Below are 26,300 nucleotides of genomic sequence, written 5' to 3' on the forward strand. Positions count from 1 at the left end.
CTGTCTTGCCTCAATTTCCAGCTGCTGAATGTTTTGATTTCTGCGGGGAAAATTCAATCGTTGTTTTTTTTCAAAGACAGGGAGCAGCGTTCCTTCCTCCTGGGATTAAAAAAAAGGAGAATACCGTGGCTTTGGGGTTTGCTGGAGCTACATTTCTTATAATACCGATGCGCCTGACCACAAGCACGCTCAAAAGCCCCGATCTTTTTTTTTTTTTTTTTTTATCGTTCCGACCTCCGCCAGACAGAAGCTCCTCATTAAGGGGACTTTTCGGGCTTTCACGGGGCTACGTGGTGGCGGGTCCAGGCTTTGCTTCCAGGAGAAAAAAACGGAGCCGGGGCGCTGCGTCCTTTACGGCATTTCTCTCTAGTCTATCCATCTCGACCCAAGATCGAGATCTGCCCCGTCGGCCGTCCGGAGAAGGAGGTCGCTGTTGCCTCGAGGATCCGAGCGCCCCCTCGGGCGCCTCACTCCGCCTTTTGTTCCCAGACCATGCGCGTCACCGTCTTCGCCGCTGGGCGGGGATACCGAGGACGACGACGACGAGGAGGAGGAGGGAGCCAACCGAGGAACTGTTGCTGCTTGTGGGGCGGCGGAGACGAGCATCATCGCGGCGTGGCGGCGGATTAACGGCCAGCCCTAACCTGTTTTCGTCCCCCTCGCTTCGTTGCAAGCGAGCCCGCTTGGAAGCGCTTGAGCCATCAGGGGACCCAGCGCGGAAACGAGGGAGGCGGCTTTCCGGCCGGATCATGAGCGATCTCAGCCCGAGAAGGCTCCGGAGGGGCCAGTGAGGAGCCGTCCGGGGATGGCAGCAGCGCCGTGCGAGGCGGAACCCAGCCAGCGTCTCGCCTCGGCCCCAGCGCCGCTGCCTCCCGCGCAGCCCGAGAGGAAGAAGCTGCACCGGGCGCCGTCCCCGGCCAGACCCAGGGATGTGCCCGGGTGGTCGCTGGCCAAGAGCCGGCGCGGCAGCCACCCCGGCTCGCCCGTTTTCTTCCCGGGCAAGCCAGGAGCGGCCGGTGGACACTCGCGCCGGGCTGGGAGCGCCAAGGATGGCCGCGGCGAGAAGAAGGGCAAGGCCACGCCGCCGATGGGGTCGCGGGGCTCCGGGAAGGGCTCGGGAGGCCGAGCCGGGGCGAGAGTAAAGGGGCGGAGCCGCCTCTCCGGGGCTGGCGAGGGGGCAGCTGCCTCCGGCGGGGCCGGAAAGGTGCCGTCGGCGCGCTCCCAGCCGCCGCCTGTCTCCAGCCTGACAGACAGCAGCTCGGAGGTGTCGGACTGCAGCGCCTCGGAAGAAGCGAAGGTCCTGTCGCTGCTGGAGCTGGGCGGGCTGAGCGGCGGCGGCAGCGACACCGAGTCCCCACCCAGCAGCAGCGCCCCTGCCCAGCCGGCCAGCGCCTCCGCCGATGGCGTCTCCCCGCTGCCCGAGGACCTGTCGACGGGGGCCTCGCTGGCCAGTAGCCGCCTCCCTCTCAGCACCTCGCTGGCTTTCTCCGACCTCACCGAGGAGCTGCTGGACGCGGGAGTCGCCAGGGAGTTGGAGGAGCTGCGCTCCGAGAACGACTATCTCAAGGTGAGCGGGGTCCGGTTTGAGGGCAGGCTGGGCGGAGGAGAGAGCAGGGGAAAAAACCCAAAACCTTCGATTTTGCACAGCGCAGAGTCTGCAGCGAATTGTCTCTCCGCCTCCCCTCCACCCCCCCCCAAGGCCCCTTGGTCGCCCAGGCCTTCTGCAGCCACCCAGCAGCAGCCGCTGGGACCTAGGCAGTCTTTGTAAGAGAGGGACGCCCCTTCCCTCAAAAGATGCCCTGTGGGTCGAATCTAATATGTGGCCTCCCTTAATACATACTGTTATATGGAACAACAACTTGTACAGTGACTTCCCCCGATGTGGTGCTCTCAAGAGATGCTGATGCTGATGCAGCGGCTGTACTAGTCTGAAGCCTTGGAAAAGGAAGGTTTAGGACAAGTCACAAGATCACCACTGTCATCTGGCCCCGGCCAAGTCACCTTGGCTAATTTACCCCTGGCCAACTCGCCACTGGACAATTCCACATGGGATAACTGGAACTAAGTGAATCTAGAAATACAAGAGTTACACACTAAGAAATGGTGGAATAGAATCATTAAAGAAAGGATGCTAAAGGAGGGACAAAAGAATGAAAATAGTCAAAGAAACAGTGGCAGATAATTGTATAGTTATCTCATCTTCAGTTATCCTGTGTTGAATTGTCCCATGGCAAGTTGGCCCAGGTGAGTCAGCCGTCACGAATTGTCCCCATCTGAGACAATGTGGTGCATTCTGGAGAGCACCACATTGCAGAAAGCTGTTCTAGAAGGAAAACCTAGAAAACTTTACCTGTGGTGGATGTTTTTGCTACTCATAGAGATCATGGCCCCTTAGTGTTGTTTAAGACATTTACTGCTAAATGTATGCAACCGCTCTCCTTCCAATCCTGTAGCAAAAATGGGTCATTGTTGGAATGGTCCTCTTTGTTTTGAAGCAGGTATTCATCAAAACCTATGGACCAGGAATGTCATGCCCTTTAGCAAGATCTGTTGCCATGTTGAATTCTGTAGCCCTTTCATTGATGAGGAGTCTAGCTTTACTAGAACAGACACTCATAATAAACAAATGTTCACCTTCGTAGAATGTTGATTATGCGCAGGACATGTATCTTACAACCCTAAAGACACCCATCAGCATCCCAAAGCTCCTAATTTACATTCTTTTGCCTCAGGAGAATTCAGACTCCATGTTTAAAAGATATGCATGCTTTCAAAAGATTTTTTTCCCTCCTAATTCTCCTTTGGCTTACTGAAACAGACGTTTTGCAATACAGTTTCTATCAGTCTTTGGATGTATCAACAACTACAATGTCCGGAATTTGAATCCTTTTGCAACTTATTCCCCAAAAAACATCCAGAAGGCATTGAGTTTGTTATGTTACTTATTAGAAATAAAGTACTATATTGATAAATTGCCTTATAACCACAGTTCTCTGGGTAATATGTAGATTTATTCTGATACAGATGTCTGTTCTTTCTTAGAAACAAAAAGAAAAATGTCTCTAGTCATATTTAATGGAAGGAATCATACCTTTAACATTGCAGACACTTCATGCAATGAAACTGACATAAGAGTTTCTCCTCTGTGGCATCTTAGTTACATTACATATTCCTTATCCCATCAGTGAGACACACCATATCCTTAAGGAAAACATCCTTTTTTATGGAACTGGAATTACCTTCTCACATTTCATTTCAGTGTTTCAAGAATAGGACATTGTTCAGGTCTATGAAGCAAAAATCTCTTAGGATTTATTAGAGCTTGTTAAAGGTTATTTTATCTCCATGGGAAGCTGCTTCCCTATGGCAATCCCATATTAAAATTCTAACATCATGTCATCAGGTTCTGATTGGACAGAGGTTTTCTACAGGACGATTAGGTGCTCTCAGAGTAGTATGGCATTAATGTAGAGCAGAAGGGTAATTTATATAACATTCAGCTCTAGCTGTACTGAAGGGCAAGAAGTTGTATAGAATTATAGTTCGGTATGTGTGTATCTTAATGCAAACTTGTTTTTTCTTTAGAGTCCAATTTGATTCCCAGTAACTATATATGTATGTATGCAAGAATGTATGTATGTCCTGCCTTTATTTTTTTATAAGTAACTCAAAGCACTGAACATACTTAATACTTTCTTCTCCTATTTTCCCTGCAACGACAACAATATGATCTTGGCAGCCATATCCCTGAAATGTGCCATGGTAATGACAATGCCAGGAGTGAGAGGCCATTTTCAGGGAAGAAGTGATACAGATGTTTAATAATCTCATCTCCATTGATTCTCTCTCCCTCCCATTGAGAAAATTTTTGCTATCTCTAAAATATGTTTCCTTCATTTAATGGGGAAAAATAGTGTTCTTGCCTGGGTACTCTCATAGAGTATGTGAGTAATAAGAAGTAATTGTGTCCAAGATTTCAGAACTGATTTCCAAAGGCTGTTTGGAGTGGACAGGAACCTGGATGTAGGACCTCTCGGCAGCTTTTTAAAGCAGCTGCATCTTTTCCTGAGACTGCATAGCTGCAATTTCTGTACTATTTCTGGAGGCAACACAGGATGGTGCATTGTCTTACCTTACATTGCACATAGCAAGTTGTGTGTTCATATTCACAGTAGAGAAAGACACCTACGTTCCTGCAAAGATTGTTCACTGTGTGTTCCATTCTACTGACTGAGTTAAATTAATTGTATGGAAAGCTACTTTGCTGATGTGCCCCTAGAGTGATTTACAGACTTTGCTGGAGTACTATTTGAATAATGTAAGAATATTGCTTGTTAGGAAACCCTGCAGTTTGTGAAAGAGAGGGAATGGGGGAGTAATTGGGTTGTTGCCAGATTCAGTTGCTTCTCTGAGCTATTACTACTGAGCAGTGATGATTTTATTTTTCAGGATGGGGTTGGCATGGTAACAGTAGTATATATTTCCTGAATGGCTGCATGCAACTCTCAGCTTAGAGCATCTATTAGATCCCTAGAAAAGGCAGAGATTCTTACTGCCTTTGACAGATTTCTGATAGAAAGAATTCTATAAGTGTAGAATAATATAATTAAAATAATTACATGTGTATATACGTGTAGCAGATATTTTGTTGCTTCTTTGCACTATGCACTCAATGCATTTTTGTGTGAAAAAATGTAAACACTTCTTGGATACTGAATAAAATTATTTCTCAAAGATACAAAGATACCATTTTAAGGGGTGTGTGTATCCTTACCACTGTTCACTGCTCTCTTCTCTGGAACAATGTTCCCCTGATATCATACAGATTCTGACCCTGTTAGCTTTTTGCGAGGCAATTAAGTTCTTGAGGAAGTCATTTTAGTCTTTCCTGATAAGAAAGGGGTCATGAATGTTCCTTAGTGTCGGACTTTTTTTTAAATTCCAAAGTTATTTTATTACATTGTTATACCATGTTATTGATTTTTGTTCCTATTACTATTTTGGAGGTCTGTAAGATTCTCAGAAGTAGATATGATCAGAATGTGATATAAGATTAGTACAATAAAAATAAATAAAATATTTTGATCTCACTTACTGTAGTAGTTCTTAGAATTCTAAAATTAAAATACAAATTAATTGGTGGATACCTGAAGTCTCCTACCCATGGTCCACATTAATATTGTACTTAAGTCAAACATACAAGCTGAGGAAGACAGCAGAACTCAGTTTCCAACATCATCTAATACAGGTGCTCCTCCAGGTATCCATGAATATCATTTATTTCTGCAGGGAGGATGAGGTTTGTGTCAGATGCAGCCTTCAGCAAACAAGGTTGTGATGCCAGATGTCCTGGAGGCCTTCATGGCTGCATGGCTACACAAAGACTCCATTCTGCAACTGCCAAGATGTGTGCATCTGTGTCAGATGAATGATGTCATGGATGCTCTCAACTCTGTCTCTCCACCCTCCCTCACTTCCTCCCAATGCCCCTTCTAATGATCTTGTGGATACCTAAACAGAGTTTTGTTTTTATCAAAGAAGCTGCAGACAATTGAAATTGACTAAGGAACATAGGAATATGGAAAGCTAAAGAAAAATGAAAGGTAACCCCTTGGGAGATTGCCATAGAGGACTGAGTAGTCTAGTGACTTTTTAACATTTATTTAGGATATACAGAGTACAAAATAACAGAGTTGGAAGGGACCTTGCAGGTCTTCTAGTCCAATCCCCTGCTCAGGCAAGAAACCCTATACCCGTGATGGCGAACCTATGGCACGTGGAGCTATATTGGTGGGCATGCAAGCGTTGCCCTAGCTCAGCTCCAGCACGTATGTGCACGCTGGCCAGCTGATTTTTGGACCTTCTGATTTTCGGAAGTTGGCAAATGGGCTGTTTCTGGCCTCCGGAGGGCCTCTGGGGGTGGGGGTGCGGAAGGCTATTTTCACCCTCCCCAGGCTCCTAGAAAGCTTCTGGAGCCTGGGGAGGGTGAAAAACGAGCCTACCGGGCCCACTGTGCCATCACATGCCAAAAGCGGGGAGACGACGGGGGGGGGTGTCACATGCGCATGCGTGGGGGGAGGGCAGGGCGCATAGAATTATGGGTGTGAGCACGCACACGTGCAACCACCCCGCACTCCTCCCACTTTTGGCACGTGATGGCAAAAAGGTTCGCCATCACTGCCCTATACCATTTCAGATAGATAGTTGTTCACTCTCTTAAAAACTTCCAGTGTTGAAGCATTCACAACTCCTGGAGGCAAGTTTTTCCACTGATGGATTGTTTTAACTGTTAGGAAATTTTTCCTTAGTTCTAGGTTGCTTGTCTCCTTGTCTAGTTTCCATCTATTACTTCTTGCCCTGCTTTCAGGAAGCAATGGATGGAAACTAATCAAGGAGAGAATCCTATTGGTATATTTGCCTATTGGTATTTCTTGTCTGAGGCATCCCCATATTGAATCTTTGCTGTATCCTTGGGTGTCCCTTTTCTAACTTTCTATGTTCCTGCATATCCACATCTGTACTCTAGTTTTGCAGTATACAAGCATTTCCAGATATTATGTTCAGATAAATGTTGGTTCCTGCTTTGCCTGCAGGTAATCTGTACTGTGAGACAAAGATTGACTGTGTTAAAATCAAACTTAGCTGCTCTGTATACTGTTCGATAGTCTAAATATTATACCACTGGTTTAGCATCTAACACCATTTAATATCTGCTTTGTCTTCCTGCAAGCATTTCTGTGACAAGAAAAAATAGATATCTTAATCAGAGAACTATAATGCTACAGGAAGTGACTGTGATGGGTATCAAGAAGCACTAGACTAGACTATAGCACAAATCTCCTTTGATTTACCCCACATAGGCATAGTTTTTATATCATGGATGCCCATCATTTATTTTGAAACCTGAAGTTTAGGATTTTGAATGCTCAGTATTCAGGGTGAGATTGCAAAGATGTGATACAAAACCCATTGCATACATTGGATCAGCACAGTTTGTCCTGGTTTTGCAGGATGGTGAAGTTTTTGGCTCAAGGCTGAAGATTGGTTATGGGAATCCAAATAAAGCCAAATAAAGTAGTGAATTATACCTCCCCTTCCCTTCTAACTAAAGGAAAATTGGCAGGAAGTCAAGATTTCATTTAGGCTGGCCTTTTTCAATATTCTGATAGAAAACGGCTGCAGAGATTCAAAGTTGTCATGGCAGTGTAACAACATTTCATACTAATTAGAAATATACAAGGGCACTTATGTTACATTTTTTTGGTCATGATCCAGCCAGTGTTAAGAGCAATAAAAAATTAAAACTGTGTGTTTAACAGCATAGTCATTTGAAGGTTTATGTAGAAGTAAATTCTAAGGAATTTGAAAGAGCTATTTTCCAGTGGTTACGTTTGTACTTTATATATGTATGCCTATATATGTGTCTATTGTACACATCACTTCACATATAAGTAAAAGTAAGTCCCAGTGAGTTCAAGGTAATTTATTCCTGTGTAAGTTATAACAGTTTGCATGGATTTGAGAAAGATTAAAATGCAAATCTTGATTAATTCCATATTAAGCATTTTTAATTCTTTTCCTATTCCTTAGTGTGAGAATTGCTTTTTATCTGAGATTTGCCAATTCTACATTTGTACTATTTGTTTATTATAGTAGAAGCTGATTTATCCTCCTACTGATAGAATCCTGTTTATCATTTTGTTTTTAATAATTTTTTGCTCCCTGAGGTTTTTTGGTGCTGTCATTAACAAACCGAAAATGACACACAAACTTTGCAAGAGGTGCTTTACTATATCAGAACAGCATTTATTTGTCACAGCTCAGTATTAAAGAACGTTATTAAAATAAACTGTACAAATGTACTAGAATATAAAAATGAAGAAGGAAAAATCACTTCAATTACTTTCACAGTATAGTTTACATGAAACATTAGAATGTTATTGCTTTCTGTAGTAGTGTAGTTCAAGAAATCAGAATGGAGGCTATTCAGGTTACTTCCAGCAAAAAGCAGGAAAGAAAGGGCTTCAAGTATACTTGAGCTACCAATGTTGGTACTGAAAGCTGATTCCATTGTAGATTCTCTTTTGAGTTCTGACAAAAAAGAATTGACGTATCTATCCAGCATATTATACTCATCAGATTATAGATGTTGCATTGGGATGCAGCATAGGAAGCATGTTCCTTCTCCAGCTTTGAAAACTTTTGTTCAACTGATGTTGCTGTGGATGTTGTGATTACAAAATGTCATCGCTTTGCCTTTTCTGAGGTTAGGATATCAACCTAGTGGCTCCAATAACAATTGTTTTTCCTGGGCTAATGGATGGAAATAGAAAGTTTTTAATTGGGACTGCAATGAGGAGAAAACAATTAAAAATAAATGTTTTCTTTCTGTTTTTTTTTTTCCCCTAGCCAGTTTGCAGAATATGGGCAAAGAGGTATAAGCTGTTGCATTAGGCTTAATTTGCAGCTTTCATGTATCTGAGGTTGCTGTAGGTTAAATAATTATATTTCCTCTGGGAAAATGCACCAATGTCAAGATGCCTCTGTGGATTTGTTTCGTTCTATATTATTGATCCGAGGAGCACAGCATGCTTTGTGGCAGTTATGATTGGGCTTTGTGTTTGAGATTCCTTTCCTCATCTTACTTTACCAGTGGGAGTGGGGGGCAGGAGGGAGCAAGTATGCATACTGTGCTTTGCTTTCCCTTTTTGGCCTCTCTTCAGAGACCTACTAGACAAAGCTGACAGGGGAATAGTAGTATTGGGGAGCTGTTATGCCTTTAAGAGAATAGCAGCCGATGGCTGCCTTGTCATCACAGGGTGTGGGGAACAAGAGCTCCGAGGCTCTGCTCAGCAGAATGGAAAATGTGAGATGTGATACGGCAACAGCTGCAGCGGGATGGGAAGACAAAGAATGGGCACTCGAATTCTATTTGAAAAAAAGGGCGGAGATAGCTGTAAGCCAATCATTTTTCAGAATAGCAGATATATGCATAGATGGGATTCAGTCTGGCAGTAGCCCAGGGGTAGCCTGCTCATCTTTAGTCAGGCTGTTCCTTCTTACTGTGATCCACCCGCTCCTTCCGCATGAACAATGACTACCGTGGGCCTTTTACCTAGTTCTTTCCTTCCTAGAAAAACAAAATAAAACTAGAGCTTGGGTATAAGTCTGCTTTGTTTTTCTCTTTTCCATAAGTGTGGAACAGATAATACGGCAAAATAAATCTGTATATGTAAATACTCTTGTTTTCTACACGTAGGCACATAAAATCTATGACACTGAATATATACCATGTATCCTGAGTTTTAAATTTTCATTCGTAGCTTTCTCTCCCTCTTTATTTAACAATATCATAATGGCAATTGAACGTAGCCTTTACAGAAATACAATTTCTGTAATTAGTTTAGTCTGGAAAGCTGGGCATAAAAGCTTGCATTGTGTATAAACTAAGAGTTGTATGTTAAGAGATAACAGTGCATCTCATTGAGCAGAAAAGTAAAGATTGATACAGCATAATTGTAAACAATGTATCATTTGATTTATGCATAAAATAATATGTGATATATATATATATATATATATATATATATATATATATATATATATTACTGTATCTTGTATTGTGCAATACACAATGATAATATAGCTGGTAATATCTTTCCATTTTGAATCAATATATTTGCTTTTGTATGGCTTCAAAACTCCTCATTGTTTGACTGTTAATTAATCGAGGAAGTTGTAAATTGTTGAATGCCATTTCCTTCATTTCTCCTCTCCTGTTCACTATTATTTATGAGTTGTTGGTGGGTGAGTGTGCAAAAGGAACATGCAAGAAAAGTGTTGTGCACTAAAGTATTTAGTTTTTATGTTGCACTGCATTTTAGAAAATTGATAACAGATTTCTTGAATTGTATTGTTAAACACAGGTGATGCACCCAGTGGTGCGCATTAATTATAGTTGATAACAAACAATAATACAATGGAATTTCCAAAGGCATGGTGGAAATACTGTGCAGCTACAGTAGTCATATGTTGCCCCCTCAGTCATAGAAGACAAAGCCATCACTTTATTGAATATACCCATGAAATGTTTGGGATGTTCATATCTATAGTTACAGTTGCATTCACTTCATATGCTAAACCGTGTTTACTTTTTTTTATTGTAAACCTCTTTGAGAATTTTTTTAATTAAGAAGTGATATATAAATATTTTTTTATTTTTTTAAAAAATAATTTTTATTAAACTATTTTTAAAAAACAAACAAAAAACCCAGATATTTACATCTTCTTCTTTTCAACATCTTCGCAGGCCTTGAGTTTGACACCCCTGGCTTACATGAACTTTAGTCTCATAATTAGCTGATCTTAAAAGCCTAAGTCACACTGAGCCTTTGAGTGGCTGTGATTTATCCCATGGCTGGTTCAGGCTGGTTGAAAAGCTTTTTGGTTCTTTGCTTACCTTACCTTACCTCTTTTTATATTAGATATTATGTTTTCTCAAACTATCTCAATATTTATGTGAACATATTATATAAACCTCTTCCTTTTACTGGACAGCCAAGACAAGCTGCATTCTAGAGAATTCATGTTGTTGGCCTATATTGTTGTCCACTTAAAATAGTTATAGGCAGTGGTGAAATGTAAAATTTGTTACTACCGGTTCTGTGGGCGTGGCATGGTGGTGGTGATGGTGGTGGGGGTAATGTAACTGGGTGGGCATGGCCAAGTTTTTTTTTAACTTTTAAAAGCATTTTTCTACAACCTCTTCGGCCAAAGAGGTTGTAAAAAAAATGCTTTTAAAAGGCTCTGACTATCCCAGCTGAACTGCGTGATCATCAGAGGCTCTTTTTTTAACTTTTAAAAGCATTTTTTCGGCCAAAGAAAAAAATGCTTTTAAAAGTTGAAAAAAAACCCTCTGATGATTGCGTGGCTCAGGGGGGAATGGGGGGGGCAGGGATTTTTGCTACCGGTTCTCCGAACCACCCGCCGTCATCACTACCCGATCAGGTGATCCGGTCCGAATTGGAGCATTTCACCCCTGGTTATAGGACAAAATGCTAATATGTCATCCTATTGTACCCACATTATTGGGATTGAGATACATTATTAAGAGAATAAAATCTGTGCACAGAAAAGAAACAAAAGAAAGTTATCAAGAAACGGCTTCCAATTGAACAGTGTTTACAAGTACATTTATATTTTACCCTCTCTCCCAAAGGTTACAACATAATTTCCTTCTTTCCATAATCTACTCTTTCTAGTCATCAAATCCTTAAAACCCAAGTTCATTTTTTAAACAAAAACTTTATACGAGGATTTAAGTCACCAAAAAATATGGTTACTTACTTATTGTTACTTATTATTATTGTCCTTTCCCTCATCAGACAAATCAATTGTCATTTATTGTAAACCACCTAGAAACTTTGGCTCTTGGATTGTTTAAAAAAAATGAATAAATAAAGTGGTCTGTTTGGGGAGTAGCAGTAATCTACTTGACCTAGACTTTCTGAGAGCTCTGCACTCATCAAGATATCTCTGCTGTAGTTTCTTTATAAATCTTTTCTTATTTTATCCTGGTAAATTATAGCAATGTTCCCTCTTCCTAGCCTGTGGTTTGGAGTTAATTGAAAGCTGCTGCTTATGTTCTCTTTAATCTCTAAGGAAATGTTCCCTTGTCATTTCTTGAAGTCGTTTTCCTTTTTACAGTAAGAGATCATAAATATACAAGTTGAGCTATTGCTGATAAGGTCAGATTCGTGTAATATTATATTTTACCTTTTTTTCAGTTCGAAGCCTCATAATACAGCATTTTTCTCTTTTTTTTCTAGTTTTGTTGAAGTATATTTCCAGTGACAGAAATGTAACATAGGCGATTTGGCATCAGGAAAGTATTTTTAGATTGAAGAGAACAATATCTATCTATCTATCTATCTATCTATCTATCTATCTATCTATCTATCTATCTATCATCTATCTATCTATCTATCTACCTACCTACCTACCTACCTACCTACCTACCCACCCACCTACCTACCTACCTACCTACCTACCTACCTACCTACCTATCCATGCCCACCAAGCCACGCCCACAGAACTAGTAGTAAAAATTTTTGAATCTCACTACTGCTGACATCTATCTGCCATGGTGGTGCAGTGGTTAGAGTGCAGTATTGCAGGCTACTTCTGCTGACTGCCAGTTGCCTGCATATTTGGCAGTTGAAATCTCACCAGGCTCAAGGCTGACTCAGCTTTCCATCCTTCCGAGGTGGGTAAAATGAGGAGCCAGATTGTTGGGGGCAATATGCTGACTCTCTAAAACCACAGAGAGAGGGCTTTAAAAGCACTGTGAAGCAGTATGTAAGTCTAAGTGCTATTTCTATTTCTATTTCTATTTCTATCTATCTATCTATCTATCTATCTATCTATCTATCTATCTATCTATCTATCTATCTATCTTCTATTTACTAGAAAAAGGATAGTTTCCCCCCTGCATTAGTACTGTACCTTGTGAAGACTGTGACATGAAATCCATGTATGGTGGACACATTTATTTGCTGATATAGTACAAGTTGATTCAAGTGGCTGTGAAGTACCATTTTGTTTGGATATTATTTGGAATTCATTGAATCCCTGCATTTGGGATTAGCTACACAATGCTTAAGGAAGCCATTGTGTTTGCCATATTATACTTAGATAACCTGTGATTAATTCCTACCTATGGAGGTCATTGACTTTATGCATTTCAAGGTTTAAATAAAGTGGGAGGATAGATTTGAGAGAGGAATCAGTCTTAGATGTATTTTAAAGATGGATAACCAGTGACAGTAGTCATTTGTTGATAGTTATATATTTATGGAGAGCCCGTTTGGGATAGTAATTAAAGCATCAGAGTGGAAACCAAGAGACCATGAGTTCAAGTACCACCTTAGGTACAAAGCCAGTTGGGTTATCTTGGGTCAATCACTTTCTCTCAATCCTAGAAAGGAGGTAATGGCAAATTACTTCTCAAACACTCTGCCAAGAAAATTACATAAGAATTGGACACAATTGAATGAAAGAAAAAATATATCCAATGTTAAAATACTTTGCTTCATTCTATATGAATAAATCAAATGTAAGTGTTCTTCTTTAATTGTGACCTTTACTTCCTTCTGGTTCCTCTAGTGTCTAATCTTCAAAGTTTCATTTTATTATGTTATTATTTTTTTTGAAGAGAATTAAAAACAAAAACATTTTCCCATGAGAAGGATTCTTAAGATTAATTCCAAAATCTTATTTTGAATCGAATGGGTTGCTTAGTCAATTTGTAACTTTCCAAAATTAAAATTCTACTCATCCTTTTGCTGCTTAATCAAAAGTATTTTTATAAAGTCCTTAAATCTATTTAAAAATTCTTATCCGTTGCTTAAAATTGCCCATCCAAAGCTTCCTAAAAACTAAAGAACAATTAACAAGCAATATCGCAAAGTAATTAGAAAAAGAAGTATGGGGACCAATGGTGGGTTTCTACTAGTTCTCCCCGGTTTGGGCGAACTGGTAGTGGTGGTGGCAGGCTCCGCCCACCCATACATGCGCAGAAGGGCCGTGCACGAGCAAAGCGAGCACTCATACGCGCCACTCCCGGTTCTGAACCAGTAGCAAAGGTAAGAGGAACCCACTTCTGATATGGGACCCAGTGTCCTTATTGAAAGTGCCAACCGCAGTTGCAGCAAGTTGGTTATTCCCTCATGCCCCCAGAGCTCTATAAACGTGCCAGAGACATTGCAGTCTCCTTGCAAGGAACAACTATATGGAGCACTTGTTGGTGATCTCAAGCCTGCTCTTTGTTTAGAGAAGAATTTCAAAGAAATGGTCTACCCTCTGGCCCTTCGTTCCACCACAATTGTCATCTCTGCTTTAGCAAAGCTGTCTTCAGGTTGCCATTTCTTCCTTTGAAGTTCACTTTGAAATGATTTTATGTTCTGTCTGTTTCTTGAATCTGTCTGTTCTCCATTCTCTCAATAGTTTGAAGAGATTCAATTCTCTACTGTGATGAAGTTGTTGGACTGGGAAGTCAGGTTCAAATTCACGTCTCAGTGAGGTGCTCAGTGGATGACTTGAGCCAAGCACATTTGCAGCCCAATTTATGTCACTTAAATATAAGAATTTAATGAGAAATGTGGGAGATATAAATACAGTAAGTAAGTGCTATTAGTGTTGATTTATTAGTATACTGAATATTGGGGTGCTAATAATTAGCCATTGATAGGTTCCTCTTTTGGAAACAGGTAGATTCCTGAATGATTATACTGTTATTTGCTTTTAACTGCTCAACAGAGCTTTGAGTAGATGTGCTTATTCTAATCTTATAATAATTTGTACAATTTGTCCTAATCATATCACCCTTTTGTTTCCCCTAAGATATCTAAATGCAAATGCCATTTATTATGTCCTTTTATTTATCAAAAAATTTGAACCATTCATGTATAATACAGAAATCCATGGATTGGAATTATAGGTGTATGAACATGTGGTAGACAGGCTGATGGATTTATTGCTAACATTTACAATTCAAGCTGATCCCATAGTCAATTTTGAATTTGGCCTCCTATTGACCTCTTGGCAATATGCCAGTACAAAGCAGCCTTGCATAGAAAGGAGCACAGAGATTTCTGGGTGGGTCTGTTATAAACAGCTGTTTGGAATTACAAGAACCAAATGGATACTGCCTTATTAGTTGCAGAATGCATTACATAACATATAAGTATGCATTCATAAATGAGTTTTGCCAAAGCCAATCTATGTATTTATTAAAGAAAAAATGGCTACCTAGAAGCTGCTAATAACTACGCAGCAATAGATGGACTACAGCTAATTCTTTTACCTTACATGAATAAAAAGTATTATATGTTAAACATTAGATAAATTGAATTAATCTGACAGAGGATAAAAATGTGATTCTGATATAACTTAACACAAACTTTGAATCTGTTAAGTACTCATAGAAGAGAATATTTGCCATTTAAATCTTTCATTAGTTTATAAAAATATAAAAAACAAAAATACAAAGAAAAATGTAGGTAACGGGAAAATAGAGGAGGAAAAGAGGAAGAGAAAAAAGTGTAGGGTAAAGCTGAAAAAAAACCTTTTTTAAACTTTTCATCCACATATTTTTCCATTGTTCAAACATTATATTATATCCAAAGTTCTTTGCCCACTGAATCATACAATATTTTGCAGACTCATTCTCCAAGTTCAATTTCAATAGCAATTTATAAACCTTAGCAATAATATGTTCATCACTACCATATAATAGTTCAGTGATGGCTAACCCTTTTGCCATCGCGTGCCAGGAGAGGGGGGGCGGGGGAGGGTCACGCACGTACACACATGCATGCGCGTGCAACCCCCCCTCCCCCCCCACTCCTGGCACAGGATGGCCTGGTAGGCCCATTTTTCTTTCTTACCTGGTTCCAGATCCTCTCTATTTATCTGGGAAGGGCGAAAACAGCCTTTCTCACGCCCTCAGAGGCCTTCCAAAGGCCTGAAATGGCCCATTTCCCAACTCCTGGTGGGACAGGAAGTGACATTTTTTGCTGTCCCCAGCCTCCAGAGTCTCTCTAGGAGTCTCTAGGAGCCTCTCTAGGAGTCTCTGGAGGCTGGGGACAGCAAAAAAAGTCACTTCCTGTCCCACCAGGAGTTGGGAAATGGGGCCTTTCAGGCCTCTGAGGGAGTGGGAAAGGCTGTTTTTGCCCTTCCCATAAATAGAGAGGATCTGGGACCAGGTAAGAAAGAAAAACGGGCCTTCCTCACCCACCCCAGGCCTTCCAGAGGCAGGAAACAGCCTGTTTCCCTACTTCTGGTGGGCCCAGAAGGCCCGAAAATCAGCTGGCCAGCGCGCACATGCACCCCAGAACTGAGCTGGCGTGCCCACTAATATGGCTCCGCATGCCACCTATGGCACGCGTGCCATAGGTTCGCCATCACGGCAATAGGATTTCCAATTCGTTTTTTACAAAATTAAATCCATAGCTTTTTAAATTTAGTTTACCAGTAAATCTTTTTCTCAATTGTAAATATGCAAACCAATGGCAAACACATCCTTCTGATTCCAACACCTCTTTAGATAGAGTCACCAAAATTGAAATATATTATTTGACCATAAGTCCACCAGTCTGGCTTTGCCACCATTTCTTTTCTTAAAAAAAAAGCTTCCTAGACACCCAGGAAGGGGCATCTTCTAATATAAGAGAATATTGGTAGCTCAAGGTTAACTCTGAGTTCCTTGGTGCTTTCTAGGTTTGGTTGTTTTCTTGCAGATGTTTCATTACTAAATTAGCAAACATCATCAGTGCTAGAAGGGAGTGAGGTTTGCTGCAGGGGTGAAATCTAAATTTTTTTGCTACCAGTTCTGTGGACGTGGCTTAATTAGTGGGCGGGGCTTGGTGGTAAGATGACTGGGAGGGCGTGGCTTGTTGGTCAGGTGGGCGTGGCCAAGTCAATGTCACTTTTTTGCCCTTTTTTTAACCTACAAAACACAACACAACACAACTGGCTCACCCACAATGTAAAAGCAGCTGTGCTAGACCCAAAATGGCCCCTGCAACAAGCAGGAACCTCACATAGCCACAAAAAGCCCAAAAAAACAACTTTCACACTTTACACACACAAAATTCCACATACAGCTTTGTGAGATTTTGTGTGTTTGTGTAGTTAGAGTGAAACACTACAGAAATACACTAAATGTCAGAAAGCTGCACAAATATTATTTTATTTTAATTTATTTTTATTTTTATTTTTATATAAAAGCAGCTAAATTTAAAACTTCCTAAACTTTAAATGACTAGGTCTAAAAAAAGAACAACTAAAAAAACCCCCAATTAACTATTTTTTTAAAGCTCCCAAAGCAGGGGTGGGTTCTAAATTTTTTTAGGGAGGGCGGGGGGGGAGAACCGGTTCAGTGACATCATATCGTCACCGCTACCGGCTTGGCCGAACCAGACTGAACCGGGAGGAACCCACCACTGTCCCAAAGGGGGAAAAAACTTACCTTAGAACAGGGGTCTCCAACCTTGGCAAGTTTAAGACTTGTAGACTTCAACTCCCAAAATTCCTCAGCCATCTTTGCTTTGCTAGCTGAGGAATTCTGGGAGTTGAAGTCCACAACTCCCTGCCTGCTTGATTGCAGGCAGGGAGATTCAGTTGCTTGCTGATGCAATGGATTGCAGGGATTACAGCAAGGCGTTGTGACCAGCAGCTAAGGTAAGCAAGATGAGGGGGGGAGGGGGAGGGATTTTTGCTACCGATTAGCAGGCAACTCAGCTGGGGTCGTCAGAGCTTGGATCGTCAGAGCCATTTAAAAGGAAAAAACGTTTTTTCTTTTACATGGCTCTGGCGATCCAAGCTGAGTTGCCTGATTAGCAGGCAACTCAGCTGGGATTGTCAGAGCTTGGCTCGTCAGAGCCATTTAAACGAAAAAAAAGGCTCTGATGATCGCGTGGCTCAGCTGGGCATGGGGGGGCGGGGGCAGGGATTTTTGCTACCGGTTCTCCGAACTGCCCGCTGCCATCGCTACCTACTCACCCGAGCCGGTCTGAACCGGAAGCATTTTATCCCTGGTTTATTGTCATTTTATATACAGACCAACAATCAAGAATAAACAATATCCCAATCAAGGAACTACAACTCAGACAAAGAAGGTAGCAGTAAACAACAGCTTAATCAAGGAACCAACAAGACCAACACCCACCAACACAGAGCAAGCAACTCGTATATAAAATGAGAGCAAACCCCACTCTCTTCTAGCACTGATTATGTTACCTAGTTTGGTAATGAAATGTCTGCAAGAAAACAATCAAGCTCAGAAAGCATAAAGGACCTCCCAAACTGCTAATGCCCTACTCCCAATTACTGGCATCTTCAACTGAAAGAATCTGAAGGGATTTGAAATATCTCAGACAATCACATTATAATATCAGGCTAGTCACATGTTTTCATGGTTTATCCCTACCTCTGTTTCCTCAATATTTGATTTTGCATGGGTAGATTTGGAACCACAAGTTGTTCTCTACACGTGTATTGATTTCCTCATCAGGTAGAGAAACAGTCAGTTTCTTCAGAATCTTGTTCACAGTGAGAGTTTAGGAAAGAAAATACCACCATCTTCCACCTTTTCTGAAACAGAACAACAGAACAATCCTGTATCCAACTTTAAAAACAAAGCATCATATGAGTTGTTACCCCCAGTGTGTTTCGGTAAGAAGCAAAACAGAGTTGAGATTTTTTAATGCTAGGTGACTGGCATAAGGAGGTAGCTTTGAAGAGTAAGCTCAGTTTCCCAGTAGCTGGTTGACTTAAAAATAAGGGTTACATTTTTAAAAGACATTACATCTCTGATAGTTTATTTATATACCGGTAGTTGTCTTATCTACCCAAGGAACCCAAAGTCATAAACAAATGTAAAAACAAAAGCAATTCACAGTTAACATCCTGGCCCCAATGTTTGGGGAAATAGCCAAATATTGACACCTGTCAACAGAGTAGGGAATGTCTGTACAGCATCTCAGGGGGAGATTATATTCCATAAGACAAATGCCATGACAGAGAGGGGATATTTCTTAGGGCTCACCCAGTGACATTATTTCATTGATGGAGTTGGAGTATGCCTTCTCTGCTTGATCTGGTGAGACTGGCAGAAACCATTGGAAAAAGATACTTCTGCAAGTAGCCTGGCCCCGTGCCATGTGAGGATTTAAAGGTGACAACTACCTCTTGAATCGTATCTGGATACCTAGCAGGGGCTAATGTAATTCATGAAGCAGTGGTATTGTATCTACCATTGCATTCTGGATCAGTTGAAACTTCCAAATGCTCTTCAAGGGCAATTGATGTAAAGCAGTAAGCCTTATTGCAGTTCTACTTAGCTTCTAGCCATGAACTGGGACCATTTTAAAGCCTTCATATAGAAATATCCGTAAGAACTATTGGACTTTTTTGGATGTTTTGATTTACCTCATATTTTGTCCATTTTCAAGTGACGAAGAGGGATCAAGTAGGCAGGCAAACATAATGATGATGGCTGCTGCATGCTTTAATGTGTTAAGTGTTGGATCCTGCAGGTACCACAAAGATTCCAAAAAGGTGATGCCAAGATAAACAGGATATTGCACAGGAATTTGGGTATTTTCTGCTAGTGAGGTCTTTATTTAATTATATACCTTATATGCTTAGGTACATTTTTTTGGTACGATATTGATTTCTACTGAAATGATTTAGTACTTAACAAAGGGTCAACCTTTTAGCCCCGTTGCCCTGGTTCTGAGAGGGACTGTTTGCCAGTCATTAGTAGTGGCTCCATTTTAGGACCAACTTGTTTCTGAGGCAGGCTGAAGTCATAACAAGATGATCCAACAGGAAACTAATGTTTTCCAGTATAAAATGATACAAGTGGAGAGAACTGGGCTTCTGCCTCTTAATTTCCTGAAAGCAGCAGCAGCAGAAACTGCTGTTCTTACCCTGATAAGAGAACAGCAACTTGCCAGTCTCATTTTCGAATTATGGCACAGGACTACTGTGGGGAGGAAAATGGGAGGAAAACACATGATTGGGGATGGGAGGAAAAGTATTCTGTAGTGCTGACAGATTGCTGCCACTTCATGCAATAAAGCTACAGACTATTATAAACAAATTATTTTTCTCAATCTTACATTGGAATAGCTCCCAAAATATTGTTGCCTTTATAAGTGAGTGTGCAAAACCCACCTTTGCTCCATTCTTAGACACTGATTACTTTTTCATATAACTCAAACCCAGATTTTAAATTCTAGATTGTTGAACGAACTAATACAGCTTGGTTTCCACATAATACTACAGAATGTTATAGTATCCAGATTCACTCATCATATCAAACCAAAATTTGACTGAATGCATGAACATTGAGAATTTTTTTCTTGAATTGCACATGGAATATTCCTGAAAGAGAAATCAAAGCTGTGCCTTTAAGAGATAATGATCTAAGATTTTATCATTTGAAGGCACACCTAAAAACCAATGTCTTTTTTTTTAATGTCAATCTGTAATAGGAAGGAACTAAAACAATGCTTTCCCATTTTGAAGCACTTTAGTGATGCACACTATTAATACTGTATGTATGATGCATATTTTGTTTTCAAGTAAGAAATGAGATTGTTTAAAGAAAAAGCCCATCATATGAAAGACCACAGTGTGCATTACATGAACAGTTGGAGTTGTTTACAAAATCATAACAGCTGTTTAAAAAGAAGAATCTGACATTTGCTCACTGTCATAGATGTTTGTTCCTAACTGTAATGATGAATGATAGGCAATGGCAAAATATCACAATGTAAGTTTTGCCCTTTTTGTTTTTGCATTCCCACATCATATGCAAGAATATGAGGAGCAGTGTTTATCTTGTGGTTTTGTAACACATGTTTAACTTTAACAGACCTCCATATCAAATCATATCAAACCAACATTTCTGGCCATATCTCTGATAATAGTGGGCATTAGCCTAAATGCCCTGGTATTATCTGGTAAGTTGTGCATACTGTTTATATTTCCTAACTAATGCAAAAAATATTTAAAATTAGACATTTTGCATGCTGTATTAGTGCTTCCATGTGCATTAAACATTGCAAATCTGAACATTTAGGGCCACAGAGTTACAATTGTTTCAAAAATTGTGTTAATGACTCATAAAGAAACTGAACAATTGCTCCCATGTCACTTTACTTCATTTTTTAAAAGCCAGAAATGAGTGTTAGGTAAGCATAAACCAGGGCTGTGCTTTGTTCATACATTTGCATGAATTTATCCCATAAATTATGTAAACTGCTTCTGTCTGAGAAACGTTTAAGATCTTCTGTTGTTTACCTAAGTTTGCAAGTTAGTACAAAATGATATTAAACAAGCAATACTTTCTGTGATTGCATTTTGATACAATCTCCCAGAGAACTCATCTTATTCTTTGAGATAATGCCTTGTGTCATGATTGAATGTGACAGGCTGACTGGGAGGCTGATTTGGAAAGCCCTTGATCCTTTGTTCACTTGCTCAATACACAGGCTTTCTAATGGATATTGCTCTGATTGGCTTCCTTCTGCAGATCATAAGCAGATAAATCATTAATCCAAAGAAATGGGGGGGGGTTAATTTAGCTGCTCCCACCTTCCAAGGGCAAATGTACAAAAATCTTTGCACATCTGTTAGAAGGAACAAGGCATGTAGCCAATCAATAGAGGAAATAGCTAGAAAAATTCTGTCTTCTAGTAGGAGAACTGCTGCCAGGAATAATAGACATTGGGATGCTAGCAATAATGCTTGTACTACTAGCAATGGGCACCTGGACTGGAGAGAGCACAAACAGAGAAGACTTTCATATTCTCCTGTGGATTGTGGAATCACCTGTCTTGTGAATACACGGTTTTCTGACACCGGTACAGAGAAGACATTTTGGAGTCTAATTTCAGTTTACAGTAATAAGAATGGTATGTCCCTTGTTAGGTGGCAGCATCTGTCTGATCTTGGTGATCCCAAAAGCTAAGCAGAGCTCTTGAGCCCTCTGATTGGTGGTGTCATTTTTTTCCTTGGTGTGCCATCTGCCTAACCCTTTGCAAGTTTTACATACCGTAGTTTTATTTCCTTCTAATCTCCTAAGACTAATTAGTTGGATTGGCATAGGTAGGCTGTTCTCTTCTGCATGCTAGCATCAGAGGCCTGGAGGCCTCTCCAGTCCTGTCTTTTTTCTTTGATTAATTTTGCCTTTTGCTCAAATGTTGGAGATCTGGAGTGTGAGCAGTTTTTCTTAGTGCTTGTTTATCTACACTTTGCCTTTCTGTACAAGTGACTGATGTTATATTGTTGGAGTTGTGGCACTCCGTGCCAGAATTACATCAATAATACCACTGTGTGCATGTGGCCATTCCCTTCCAGAGAAGAGAAACAGTTCTCTGAATTTCCTCATCTTTAACATAATTATTCACAGGCAGAAACATATCAGATGGAGTTGAGAAAACCTGTTTTAATTTGATCTTTGCAAACTTCACTACAAAGGACTCACATGAACAAAAAATAGTACAAATTACTAGTAAAGGATATACATTACTATTTATTTTTTTAAAATAATGCAACATAAGATTTTATTTTACACTAGTGTAATGGCATTTATATTCTTAACTCTTATGTGTATGTAGACTTACATACACATCCTATTTTATCTGCAGCTCTGAATATTTGAGAGGAAAAGGCTGTACAGTTAGTTTAAATAGAAGGATTGTACAGTGCTTAAGAGTTCATTTCCAGTGGTGTTTAGGAGTATGCAGGAGTGCAAATTTAACACCTTAAGTTGTTGTGTCTTTCCTTGTTATAAAGTATTGCAGAGAGACCTTACCTGAAGACCGAAGTGCTACATACCTCTGTTAATATTTCATGTACTATCTCAGAATAGATTTGTGGAGGTTGTCCTCTGGATTCCTCTTCCATCAAAACAGAGATTGTTTCTACTCAACTGAGAAAGACCTTCAAAGCAGAAAATCAGTATATTTGTTAATGCACCAACCTAAACGTGTTCTATTCTCCTAATCCATTTCAACATACAATAATCTGTATCAATAAATAATCAATAAATACAGGTAGTCCTCAACTTACGAGCACAATTGAGCCCAAAATTTATGTTGCTAAGTGAGAAATTTGCCCCATTTCATGATTTTTCTCGCCACATTTGTTAAGTGAATCACTGCAGTGCTTAAATTAGTAACATGGTTGTTAAGCGAATCTGGTTTCCCCCTTGACTTTGCTTGTCAGAAGGTCACAAAAGGGGATCACATGACCCTGGGACACTGCAACTGTCATAAATGTTAATTCAGTTGTGGGGATGCTGCAATGGTCATAAGTGTGAAAAATGGTCATAAGTCACTTTTTCAGTGCCGTTATAACTTTGAACGGTAACTAAATGAACTATTGTAAGTCAAAGACTACCTGTAAATATAAATGCACTGTAGCTGTTTCATGCACAGATCCCTCCCACTCCCCAATATTCCCAGGATGCAGCCTTGGTTACTTGTCTTGCCTTTCCTTCGATCACAGTGTTTGTCTTTCCTAGGATGAGATTGAGGAACTACGTGCAGAGATGCTGGAGATGAGAGATGTCTACATGGAAGAAGATGTCTATCAGCTACAGGAGCTAAGGCAACAACTGGATCAAGCCAGTAAGACTTGTCGTATCTTACAGTATCGTTTGCGAAAAGCAGAGCGACGCAGCCTTCGTGTGGCACAGACTGGCCAGGTGGATGGAGAACTCATCCATAGCCTTGAACAAGATGTCAAGGTAAGCCTGCAATTTTTCTTCTTCATTAGAATGGAGAAGTCAGTTGAATGAACCAGGGATATAAGAAGTTGCTTTCTCTTGCGTTAAACTATTGGTTTTGCAATATAAGGAATGGATTTGTACTATTTAGACCATTGCCTGTCTAGTCTAGTATTTGGTTGGCATCTATCCAAGATCTTAGACCAAAGGCTTTCTCCCTTCAAATACCTGAAATCCTTTGGTCTGATATAAGAGGAATTGAAACTCTGTTCCAAAGTTGTTGGAACAGTATTGTTTGTTTCTGAGCTATAGTAACTTCAATAAGTGATTATAGTAGATTTAAGTTCACATTTTAGAAAAAAGAGCTTCATATGGAAATCTTGTTGCAAAATTAATCTGATGATATATTGTCCTTAAAACTCACTGGAGATGATTACTTGGAAAAATTGTTGTACTGCTATACTGCATTTCAGACATTTCTCACAAGAAACCATGTTGAATCCTTTGAATAAACATAGTTCATCATTCTCATAGAGGAAAGATAATGACTGTTTCTCTTTTTGGAAAGAAAAATCCGTAATGGTTTTTATACAGTCCTGAATGGACTATTCTGAATATGCTTTGCAAGCCATTAAATTACATAGCTGCACATTATTTTGATACTAGATCCCACCCCCCCAAAATATACTCAGTTGTAGCTGGACTGCTTGTCTCTCTGAATTCCTTTTCCTTTGCTTATAATCTCTTCATTGTTTCTGTAGTCCTGGAGATAGATACACTAGGACAGTGATGGCTAACCTTTTCCAGACCGAGTGCCCAAAACGCAGCCAACCCCCCAAAATGCAATGCGTATACGCTCCCCGCATGCGCCCTGTCCCCCTATGCATATGCACACGCCCGCCACATGCGCCCCCCCACATAAGCACATGCCCCCCGCATGAGCACGCGCCCCCCGCATGTGCTGTGCCCTGCGCACATGCGCGGCAGGGACCCAAAGACCAGCTGGCCGGCGGAAGGCGCGCGCATATGTGGCAGAGCTGAACTGGGGCGACAGCTCGCATGCCATAGATTCGCCATCACGGCACTAGGGAGAGATTATTAAAACATGATTTCTTGTCAACTTCAATTAGAATCATGAAAACTAAGCAGCTGACCAAAGAGGCTGAGTGCCTCCTTTGAGCTGCTGGAAGATCTTCATTCAGGATGATCGTGCAAGCCAGCTGGATGGAACATATGTTGTTTGGTGTGGCACTTTTTGTTGAAGGGCATGAGAAGGCAACATATTCCAATGGAAGGATGCTTTTTCTGTATTTGGTTAGTAGGCCTGCTCTTTTTCTGGCATCCAGGCTACAACTCGTTTACCCAATGATATAGATATTCAACAGGTGATGGAAATATAAACTGCTGTGGTAGAAGAAATTAGTTCAGCATTCCCATGGTGGGTGGCATGACAAAGCTTGCATCTTTGGAAGCTCCTTGTTCAAGGATTACGAACACAAGAGTGTTGAGCTTCAGACCTTTACAGGGTGAAACCTCTAAGTCATTCCTTCTTCCCAAACAACACAGTTGCCTTTTGCACAAAGGAGTAAGTCTGCTGACAAGTACTCCAGGCACCAAAAATGAGTGATCCTAGAAATGAAACTTGCATCAGTTTGTGCTGGTTTGTATGGTGTATGGAAGCCTAGATTGAATGTGCAAACCAGCAATCAGACTATTGCTTCTCAAACCTTGAATAATCTGGAACATAAACTAAGTTTTTGAAGAGAGAAAAATATTACAGGTGTTCAAATGTTTGTGCGGCCATGAATTTACATATGAATGCTAGTCATGTTTAAGATCAAAGAATCAGAATAACAGAGTTGTAAGGGACTTTGGATGTCTTCTACTCCAACCCCCTGTTCAAGCAGGAAACTATACCTGTGATGGCAACGTATGGCATGTGTGCCACAGGTGGCATGCGGAGCCATCTCTGCGGGCACACGAGCCCAGGTCAGCTGATTTTTGGGCCTCTGCCGGGAAGCGTGCACGCATGTGTGGGGGTGGGTCGCACTTGCATGCACATGGGTGGGAGGTGGGGGGGTCCTGTGCGCATGTGCAGGATGGGGGATGGGGGTGCGGCACCCGCCCGGTTTTTATCCCAGGAGGCTTCAGGGAGGCCTGCTAGCACCAAAATGGGGGTCACACGCACATGCACAGGGGGGCGGGAGGAGCACAGGGGGTCGTGCACACATGCAGGGGGCGGGGCATGCAGGGGAATTGCATTATGGGTATCGGTGCGCGCGTGTGTGCTTTTGGTACCCGAGGGAAAAAAGGTTCGCCATCACTGCCCTATACCATTTCAGACAAACAGTTATCCAATCTGTTCTTAAAAGCCTCCAGTGATGGAGCACCCATGGCTTCTGTAGGCAAGCCATTCTACAGGTTAACTGTTCTCACCATTAGGAAATTTCTCCTTGTTACTAGTTTGCTTCTCTCTTTGATTAGTTTTCATCCATTGCTTCTTGTTTTGACTTCTGATGCTTCAAATATTGCAAAACACTGCTATCATGTCATCCCTAGTCCTTCTTTTTACTATACTAGACAGTCCCAATTCCTGTAATCATTCTTCATATGTTTTAGACTCCAGCCCCCTAATCTTGCTTGTTGATATTTTGGCATATAGTTTTAGACAAGTAATCATCTCCCAACTTTATTTCCTATTTATTTATTTGTCTGTCTGTCTGTCTGTCTGTCCGTCCGTCCGTCCGTCCGTCCGTCCGTCCATCCATCCATCCATCCATCCATCCATCCATCCATCTATCTATCTATCTATTGGTTCGATTTATATGCCGCCCTTCTCCGGAGACTCAGGGCGGCTTACAATGCGTTAAGCAATAGCCTTCATACTTTTGTATATACCTGCTTAGTAGGGCTTTCGGCTCCCCCAAACGGTGTTCTTTTTTATACAAGTCAACTTATTGCCCCCACAATCCGGGTCCTCATTTTACCTACTTCGAAA

At 40.9% G+C, this 26,300-nt stretch overlaps 1 protein-coding gene across 2 annotated transcripts in view; it reads left to right on the forward strand.

Moving 5' to 3' along the window:
• The first annotated feature begins 1,494 nt into the window (after positions 1–1,494).
• Positions 1,495–26,300, forward strand: part of MTCL2 (microtubule crosslinking factor 2) — a 74,280-nt gene continuing 49,474 nt past the window's right edge. The window contains exons 1-2 of one of the 2 annotated variants that reach the window (XM_070941654.1): positions 1,495–1,567; positions 23,099–23,323. In XM_070941654.1, the coding sequence (XP_070797755.1) occupies positions 23,126–23,323 (198 nt within the window). In that variant the 5' untranslated portion in view covers positions 1,495–1,567; positions 23,099–23,125. The remainder of the gene's footprint in view (positions 1,568–23,098; positions 23,324–26,300) is intronic. The other variant, XM_070941653.1, reaches the window with a different exon arrangement.

Source organism: Pituophis catenifer, unplaced genomic scaffold (genome assembly GCF_029215685.1).
Source record: "Pituophis catenifer annectens isolate HBS135680 unplaced genomic scaffold, rPitCat1.0.hap2 SCAF_3, whole genome shotgun sequence".
Lineage (NCBI taxonomy): Eukaryota > Metazoa > Chordata > Lepidosauria > Squamata > Colubridae > Pituophis > Pituophis catenifer.